Raw genomic sequence first — 10,000 nt, forward strand, 5'->3', positions numbered from 1 at the left:
TGAAAAAAAGAGTGTGTGTGCAAATGAAACCAAATGGACCCGTGGATGTGGTTTCGTGTGTACATGTATTACACTCTCATGGGCCTTCATAGAATATCAGCAAAATGCATTTCTGCTTTTCTGTAAAGCACCTCTGCTTTATTCATTTTTGTATTATTGTATTTTTTTTACTCTGTAAAGCACTTTGAGCTGTATTCATGTCATGAAAGGTGATATAAATAAAGGTTATTATTATTTTAGATGTTTGCGTTGGCTATTCAAAAATAGCAGATCTACAAGTTCATAGCGTGCTATTTTTGAGAAATCGTGAAAATGTGTGCAAATCTTTGAATATATATTGTTTTAAAGCGAACATTTTTAACTCAAATCTTTGCTTCTGGGGGGTCCCTGGAACAACATATTCTGAGATGGGGGTCGGCGGCCAAATACATATCATTATCAGCAGGGGTGCACATAACTGGTGCGCTGGTGCGCAGGTGCGCATGCGCACCCAAAATAAAAAATGCGCACCACATCAGATGACGCGAGGCGCTTTTGCGCACCAACAGCTGGGACAGGAATTTCCAAGCTTTTATTTTTTAGCAAAACTAAAAAATAAAAGCCTGGAGATCGAGGCTAGGAATTTACTTCCTGAAGCTACACTCACACACTCTCGCTAAAGCACCCGTCGGCCCCATGTACAGCCATTAGGCACAGGGGTAGAGGACGCATGCTGCACGTGATTGGATGAGTGTTGCCTCGCATCGCCTTGCTGCGTGCACGCAGCCAGCAGTGGCTGTTAGAGGCACTCGTCACCGATGATGAACGCACCATAATGGTGCAAAATATGCCGTGAACGTCCCAATCTGGCGGATAAAATCAGCGCAGCAGCACAGGGCACCAACCTTGGGGGCTTTATCTAACAGCGTGAGAAAAAAAACGGCGAAAATCGGCGGAATTTAGAAGCAGAGCGTCTTTTTTTCTCGCGCAGCTCCAGGTGCTCTTCTGAGCACCTGACCTAAAAAGTTATGTGCACCCCTGATTATCAGGTCCTTGACATGAAAAAGGTTTGAGCACCACTGATATAGAAACATAGGTTTTTTGGGGGGGATTAAGTAGACATTTTGCAGAATCGGCTTCGGGTCTTAATTTAATGAATGGACAGACACACACCTGGTCTCTTCTTGTAGACCTCCAGGGGTCTGGGGGTCTCGGTGGAGATGTTCCTGACGGCCTGGCGGAGCTTCTTCTGCTCCTTGCGCTGCTTCTTGTCAGCGTGGACCTGTTTGAACTGCCTGTTCTTCAGCTTGTTGTCCAGCTTCACACTGCTGGTCTTCAGCAGCTTACGGAAACTGGGCTTACGCTTCTTTGACCTCTGAGGGAGAGAGAGAGAGAGAGAGAGAGAGAGAGTCACATAAGACATTGGTTCTCAAAGTGGGGTCCGGGGACCCCCAGGGGGTCCTTGAGGTAGGGATGGGCAATATTATCGATATCACGATATATCGCGATATTTTATTTCGCGATACTGTATCGATACTCCAGTATCAATATCGCGATTTTTTTTTTACATTTTTTTTTTTTTTTTTGCTTTTTCAGATACAGGTTTTATGAAAAACATTCAAAGAACCTATCACAGATCTGCAGCTACCCAATATGTAGTGTATATATAAACAATATGTAGTTGTGATATATGTATATATCGCAATATATCGCAATATATCGCAATATCGTGATACGACCCAAGTATCGTGATACGTATAGCAATATAATCGTATCGTGACCCAAGTATCGTGATACGTCTCGTATCGTGAGATTGTTGCCAATACCCATCCCTACCTTGAGGGAGTTCCAGGGGGTCCCCAGCTAAATGATAGATTAGGCACCAAATGGACCCTTATGGGTCTGTAACTCTGAGAGTGTACAAATGGAACCAAATGGACCCCAACGGGTCCATTTGGTTCCATTTGTACACTCTCAGAGTTACATTGACATAGATTTTACAATATAAATTGCGGTTCAAGTGATAGAAATGCCATTAAATGGGGGTCTGTAGCCCTAATGAATGTCAAACTGGGGGGTCCTTAAATTACAATGATTGAGAATCACTGCTAGAGCCGTAAAAAATCTTCTCTTATGGGGGGTCCCTGGCTTATCTTTTGAAATGGGGGTCCGCAGGCTAATAAGTATCAATTTGGGGGTCCTTGACATGAAAAAGTTTGAGAACCACTGACTCTCGTAGATTTAGCGATTTTATATCTACGAGTCTTAGCTCCACCCCCACAGATTGCCCTGGAATGTCACCAGTAAAGCCTGTATTTCTCCAAACATGTACAAATGATAAATATAAGGTGCTTTACCCGCTTGACCCACATGTTAACTAGGTGTCCGGTGTGTTTGTTTAATGTATTAATCCATATGTTTCAATAAAGAAGTGTTTTAATCCCGTCTGTGGCCGAACGCCATTTTCTCCCCCTCGTTTACTTCTTGTTTACATTGAGTGTAATTCCGGCTTTCACCTGATGCGCCCCGTGACTACCGCCCATTGGGAACTTCCGAGAGAATCGGCCACAGACGGGATTAAAACACTTCTTTATTGAATAATATGGACTAATACATTACACAAACACACCGGACACCTAGTTAACATTTAGGCCAAGCGGGTAAAGCACCTTATATTTATCATTTGTACATGTTTGGATAAATACGGGCTTTACTGGTGACATTCCAGAGCAAACTGGAGGAGTGGAGCTATAAGCTCTCGTAGATATTAAAGTAAAAATCAGACTCGATCAAATACATCTACGACATTGGTTCTCAAAGTGGGGTCCGGGGACCCCCAGGGGTCCTTGAGGGAGTTCCAGGGGGTCCCCAGCTAAATGATAGATTAGGCACCAAATGGACCCTTATGGGTCTGTAACTCTGAGAGTGTACAAATGGAACCAAATGGACCCTAACGGGTCCATTTGTTTCCATTTGTACACTCTCAGAGTTAAATCAACATTGATTTTACAATATAAATTGGGGTCCAAGAGATAGAAATGTCATTAAATGGGGGTCCATAGCCTAATGCATGTCAAACTGGGGGTCCTTGAAGTTCAAATGGTTGAGAATCACTGCTAGAGCTGTAAAAAAAAATCTTCTCTTAAGGGGGTCCCTGGCATATCTTTTTTAATGGGGGTCCCCGGGCTAATAAGTGTCCATTTGGGGGTCCTTGACATGAAAAAGTTTGAGAACCACTGATTTAAACCATATCTATAACTACAGAGTGGATCCACATCACAGCTAACAGCTTTAGCCACTTAGCATCACATCTACACACTATAACAACATGATAAAGTATTGATAGATAGATAACTCACCGGCCCCATGGTTCAGGAATAGAGGATATTAATAGTTTAATATGATATTAAACACTGTGTGGAGGGTTAGATCTCTAAACTCTCAGAGAGACACACACGTGTGTTGTGTTGTGTGTATCCTCAACTTCAACCTCCGGAAGTACATCAAATCGTGACACGCTCGAGGTCTGCACACAGTGGAGTGCCGCCTGGCGGACAGGAGGAGAACTACACCATTGGAAATGCTGTTACTACCACAGCATATACATCATTGGTTCTCAAAGTGGGGTCCGGGGACCCCCAGGGGTACTTGAGGGGGTTCCAGGGGGTCCCCAGCTAAATGATGGATAGGAACCAAATGGACCCTTATGGGTCTGTAACTCTGAGAGCGTACAAATGGAACCAAATGGACCCTAACGGGTCCATTTGGTTCCATTTGTACACTCTCAGAGTTAAATTAACATTGATTTTACTATGAATTGGGGTCCCATAGATAGAAATGCCATTAAATGGGGGTCCGTAGCCCTAATGCATGTCAAACTGGGGGGCCCTTGAAATTAAAATGGTTTAGAATCACTGCTAGAGCCGTAAAAATCTTCTCTTATGGGGGTCCCTGGCATATCTTTTCAAATGGGGGTCCGCGGGCTAATAAGTGTCAATTTGGGGGTCCTTGACATGAAAAAGTTTGAGAACCACTGATATACATAGCAGAAGAAGGCTGTTTGCCACAGTGGTGAAAGAAAATACTCACATTTGTTACTTTCAAGTAAAAGTATCAATACTGCTAATGTTACAAGTACAAGTTCGGAATTAAAAATGTACTTGAGTAAAACAAAGTACAAAAGTGTTGGTGTCAAAATGTACTTAAAGTACCAAAAGCAGAAAGTACTCATTATGCAGAATGTCCCCATTTCAAGTTTTCAAATGCATAAAAGTAATTTGAAAATAGCAGACCTGCTATTTTCAAATGCATATAGGGCTGAAGTGGTTAATGTACGTTTAGTAATAATCAAAATCTACAAAGTAACTAGTAACTAAAGTTTTCAAATAATTGTAGTGGAGTAAAAGTACAATATTTGTCTAAAAAAAAAGTATATGTGTTTAGCCGTGGACACCTACACAAGATTTGTGTACTTATAATATATAAGTAAGTACTATTACTAATAGTACTGCTACTAGGTACGATTAATATTAGTACTGCTAATACTACAGCTGCTAGAAAGTATAAATATGAATTTGATGAATAATTCAGCGGACCATTTTAAAAGTCTTTATATTCCTGTTTAATGTATTCACAGTATAATAACCTGGTCTTGTACAGAAGAACCACAGAGGTATATGATGTCATTAATTATGTCCATTAATATATATATTTACAATGCTTCATCATTTAGTCATTACTACAACCGCTAAACACACTGGAAGCATATTATTTTAAAGGGAAAATAAATGACACATTATTACATTTTAAAGGTGGGACGATTATTTGAGACAGAGGCATGGTGTCTGGATTCAAAACCTTTTGGGAAAGTGGTCACATCACATATGATTCAAGTTTTTAAAAAGAAAAAACATAATAAAAACAATTAGGTCTCAACATATATTTGTTCTGACATGAAAATCCCAATTTAAAAAATACTGTTGTTAATTTCATGGACCCCCACTTTTTATAAACATTAAGCCATGATAACATTATGTCTGGGACCCTCATTGAATAACATGTGTTACTGTTTGAAGAAAGAGAGAGCAAAAGTAGTTAAAATGATTAAAAACTAGTATCAAAGGTGCTCTGGGATCAGACGAGATAAAACATACGATAAAAACAAATGGTCCATTTGTGGTTCCATTTGTACACTCTCAGAGTTACAGAGTCAGACCCTGCAAGGGTCCATTTGGTTCCATTGGTACACTTTCAGAGTTACAGACCTGTAAAGATCCATTTGGACCCCATGGTGTTCTCCAAAGCAGACGTTTAGAGTCCATATTGATTGATGTATTTGGTTATGGACCCCACACATCTGAAAGGAGTTTGAGCCAGGGACCCCCAAATAAGAAGATTTGTAATAAAAAAAGAAAACAAAAATCTAAATTATTCCAAAATGTTCAAAAATGTATCGATAGTTTTTTTTAAACAGTAAAAAGCTCACACTTGGTATTTTTTATACACTTTTTAACGACTATATACTATAGCATATTATGTCCCAGAAAATTATATAGTTACATGTTACTAAGCAATAACAATCATCCTTCAATAAATGTATTACTATGTATAGACTCAGGGGGGTCCCTGCCAGGGACTTGACTGTATTACTATGTATAGGGGGTCCCTGCTAGGGGCTTGACTGTATTACTATGTATAGACTCAGAGGAGACGATGAGTTTCATCCTGGCATCCACCAAGGCACCAAGGCAGAACTGTCAGTCAAAGCGAAGACTGGCCAATCACAGCGCGTCCTCGCCGGACACATGCTTGCAGAGACTCCTGGGTAATGAAGTCAAAGACGTTGGCTGCCATGTTGTTTGTGTCCAAAGTGGCCGCTGACACCCCTAAACGACATAGTGCTGCTTACATGTCTCTCTGCTCTTCTATTGAGACATTTACATCGTGTCAACGATCTGACACGAATGTTGACCTGATGGTCAAGATTTAATTTATCCCCTGAGCAAGCAGGCAGGCTCTATTAGCTCAATGGTAAAAAAATGCAGCACTTATGCAGGAAACCGGGTTCAAATCCAGGGTAGGAGAGGAAAGTTACATAAGTGCAGCTTTAACTTATTTAGCTGGGGACCCTCAGGAACGCCCTCACGGACCCCCAGAGGGTCCCCAAACCCCAGCTTGTGAACCACGGTGCCGCTCCTCTAGGTTAATGTTTGACAGCACAGTGTGTGTTTCCATGGTAATGAGCTGTTGTTGTGTGTGTGTGTGTGTCGTCATGGAGACAGCAGAGTGACCGCATGCAGCGCTGAAGAAGACGGATCCGGTTTCTTCTTGAGGAGCTTGTGGTCTTAAAGGTCTGCGTGTGGTGTTCAGTTACAACCTGAACACATGCTGAACACCTGACCCAGTTAACCCAGCTAACCCAGTACTACTGCTTTTACATTCTAATCTGTCTTATCGTAAAGCTACGTAATATGACTGAATAAAACATGACTTTAAAAGGCAGGGCTAACAGATAATGGAACACCTTTTGATATTTTACATACTCGTCCACATCTAAAAAAAACAATATTAGTTCACGTTTTGGTCATATAATTACATGGAAATGACGTAACCACTTAACGCCCGTCATCCCTATTGTAGGCTGCACTAGCCCTCCTGCTTTCGTGCCTAGAGGGGCGGGTTTAACATCTCCGACGAGAGAATGCGTGTGATCCCATTGGTTCACCGATCTGTCCGTCAGCCCCCGCCCCGTCAACACAACATTACGAGCGACGCCCACTGCTCTCTAGTTGGTTGGGGAAATGAAACACTTCCTATACCCGGAACACCGACGCGCTGGTCCAGGCTTTTATTTTTTAGCAAAACTAAACAATAAAAGCCTGGAGATCGAGGCTATCCCTATTGTGGGGAAAGCTGTCGCTGACACGTTGTGAGCTTTAAAGGGATAGTTCACCCCCAAAATGCCTTGTTTTCTATGGATTAGTCACCGCCCATGGAGACTTGAATGAATGGATATATTTGAGTTATAATTTGATGACCGGCAGCGGTTCCGGTAGGAGACACAAAGAGTCTCCTTTGTGTCTCCTACCGGAACCACTAGCCTATACCAGTGCACTGGTCATCAAATTATTGGTTTAGGAATGAGAAAACTAATAAATATCCATGAATTCAAGTCTCCATGGGGTGACTAATACATAGAATAAAAATATTTTTGGGGTGAACTATCCCTTTAATTAAACCCAGTTATCAGGTATAACAGGGATTCCTTTTTTTGGATGAGCAGAGACCCTTGTTAATCCCACAAAGAGAAATTCAGTTTCAGCTTCATCCAGCTGATGGCTGCTCAGACGGTTAGGATGAGTGCTGCTCAGGAGGAGGAGCAGTTAAGTGGTTAATACGTGTGTTGCTCCGGGACACTTGGACTCGTAGACATGATGAAGGACTGGGAGGTGAACCGCCACCCACTCAGCTACGGCCCGCCCCAGTACGCTACTGGGTTTGTTTCCCTTGCGGTATATATATACAGTAGACCCGGGTTTGAATCCCTGCCGTTCCTCAGGGAGAGGGTGTTACAGAGTTATGGATTGCAGCTTTAAGCACTAGTGAAGACCACAGTGAACATGGATTCACATTCAGAGAGAATGTGTGAGTTCTTAATGTCTCTCTCTCTCTCTCTCTCTCTCTCTCTCTCTCTCTCTCTCTCTCTCTCTTGGGTCAGCTGTTCTCTGGGTCTCTGTTTAAAACCTGTAGAAGAAAAGGGGGGGGGGGGGCGGCAGAGTTATTATTCCAACCAATCAGAAAGCATTTTACATTTTAGGCATTTGTCAGACGCAGACAGACAGACAGACAGACAGACAGACAGAGAGACAGACAGACACACTGTATGACAGACAAACAGACAGACAGACAGACAGACAGACAGACAGACAGACAGACAGACAGACAGACAGACAGGCAGGCAGACAGACAGACAGACAGACAGACAGACAGACAGACAGGCAGGCAGGCAGGCAGACAGACAGACAGACAGACAGACAGACAGACAGACAGACAGACAGACAGACAGACAGACAGACAGACAGACAGACAGGCAGGCAGGCAGGCAGACAGACAGACAGACAGACAGACAGACAGACAGACACAGACAGACAGACAGTATGATGTCACTGACCTGACTCCACTTCCTGTTCCCACTGAGCATGGGCGTGGCTGCGATGCAGGAGAACAGCCTATCAGAGAGCTGCTCCTCGTCAGGGAGGCGGGACAGGAACTGGACTAGAATAGAGTAGATTATTGATTTGTTAAGGTTGGTTGAAGTTTTTTACCAAGCCCTGCCCTGCCTGCCGCGCGATTGGCTGAATGCAAAAACTAGAAAAGAAGTTGTCACATTCTAATTAGTATTGATTTTGACAGCAATTTTTGATTTAGTTTTAGTCATAGTCTTTTGAATAAAATTCCGTTTAGTTTTAGTCATATTTTAGTCATCTGAAATGTTTTAGTTTTTGTCTAGTTTCAGTGTCCCACTAAAATGTATTCTGGCGGTGCCTTGATGACGTCGTAATGGCTGATTTTACGCTCGGTTGCATACTGAAAATAGCCGATCTACAAGCTCACAACGCGTCGCAGCGCGACGCTTTGTGAGCTTGTAGATCTGCTATTTTCAGCACGCACACCCTAGCGCAACCAACCAAAAAATGACTTGTCTTTTAGTTCTACTGGATCTCTTCTCCACTAGTCCCGGGCCTCACTAACATTTTAGTCTAGTTTTTATTTGTTGACGAAATTGTCAATATATTTAGTCTTAGTTTTAGTCATCGTAGCTTAGTTTTTATTTTGTTTTTATTTCGTTTTCGACGGTGAAAAAAAGGTAGTCGACCAACATTTTTCGTCACAGTTTTAGGCGACAAAATCAACACTGATTCTAATACGGCCCAAAAAAAAACATGTTCCGACTGGTCTGGTGGCTGAGCATTGGACTGCCGACCCCACCCACCCCCCGTGAGCGAATCCCACTCCCGACACTCTTTTTCCGACAACCGTGGACTATTTATTTTTGGTGATAAAGTATGGCTTTTGACCACGACAGAGACGCGGCATCTCAAGCGAACTTGAGCCACAAGAGAGACCGAGTTATGTACCGATAGGCACACAATCGTAAATCCTGTTTTGGGGCGAGCGGTTTGTCCCAACTGCCACTCAAAGTGACTACTGGCCAATCACAGCGCTTCTTTTCCGGGACTTGTCAGACTCTAGTTGTATAAAACTATCACGCCCCTGCACCACCCTCTCTCCTCTCCCCTGTAAATGAGGTCCATGTTAAGGACACATGTTATACCTATGTGAATGAGGTCCATGTTAAGAACACATGTTATACCTGTGTGAATGAGGTCCATGTTAAGAACACATGTTATATCTATGTGAATGAGGTCCATGTTAAGAACACATGTTATATCTATGTGAATGAGGTCCATGTTAAGAACACATGTTATACCTGTGTGAATGAGGTCCATGTTAAGAACACATGTTATACCTATGTGAATGAGGTCCATGTTAAGAACACATGTTATATCTATGTGAATGAGGTCCATGTTAAGGACACATGTTATACCTATGTGAATGAGGTCCATGTTAAGAACACATGTTATACCTATGTGAATGAGGTCCATGTTAAGGACACATGTTATACCTATGTGAATGAGGTCCATGTTAAGGACACATGTTATACCTATGTGAATGAGGTCCATGTTAAGAACACATGTTATACCTATGTGAATGAGGTTCATGTTAAGAACACATGTTATACCTATGTGAATGAGGTCCATGTTAAGAACACATGTTATACCTGTGTGAATGAGGTTCATGTTAAGAACACATGTTATACCTATGTGAATGAGGTCCATGTTAAGAACACATGTTATACCTATGTGAATGAGGTCCATGTTAAGAACACATGTTATACCTATGTGAATGAGGTTCATGTTAAGAACACATGTTATACCTATGTGAATGAGGTCCATGTTAA

General features: G+C 42.2%; 2 protein-coding genes across 3 annotated transcripts in view; both read right to left on the reverse strand.

Moving 5' to 3' along the window:
* noc3l (NOC3-like DNA replication regulator) overlaps positions 1-3,469 on the reverse strand; it is a 39,099-nt gene extending 35,630 nt beyond the window's left edge. Inside the window, exons 1-2 of one of the 2 annotated variants that reach the window (XM_084077933.1) lie at positions 3,339-3,469; positions 1,153-1,354 (exon numbers count right to left, since the gene is read on the reverse strand). In XM_084077933.1, coding sequence (XP_083934059.1) covers positions 1,153-1,354; positions 3,339-3,347 — 211 coding nt within the window. In that variant the 5' untranslated portion in view covers positions 3,348-3,469. Of the gene's footprint in view, positions 1-1,150; positions 1,355-3,338 lie in introns of both variants that reach the window. The other variant, XM_084077934.1, reaches the window with a different exon arrangement.
* A 1,865-nt stretch (positions 3,470-5,334) lies between these two features.
* The window catches only part of LOC311060284 (TBC1 domain family member 12-like), a gene marked incomplete at its 5' end in the record, with an annotated part of 23,073 nt that continues 18,407 nt past the window's right edge, over positions 5,335-10,000 (reverse strand). The window contains 2 exons of the mRNA XM_084078420.1: positions 5,335-7,722; positions 8,150-8,253. Of these exons, the coding sequence (XP_083934546.1) occupies positions 7,693-7,722; positions 8,150-8,253 (134 nt within the window). The 3' untranslated portion in view covers positions 5,335-7,692. The remainder of the gene's footprint in view (positions 7,723-8,149; positions 8,254-10,000) is intronic.

This window comes from Gymnoscopelus microlampas, assembly GCF_963454915.1.
Source record: "Gymnoscopelus microlampas genome assembly, chromosome: 14".
Lineage (NCBI taxonomy): Eukaryota > Metazoa > Chordata > Actinopteri > Myctophiformes > Myctophidae > Gymnoscopelus > Gymnoscopelus microlampas.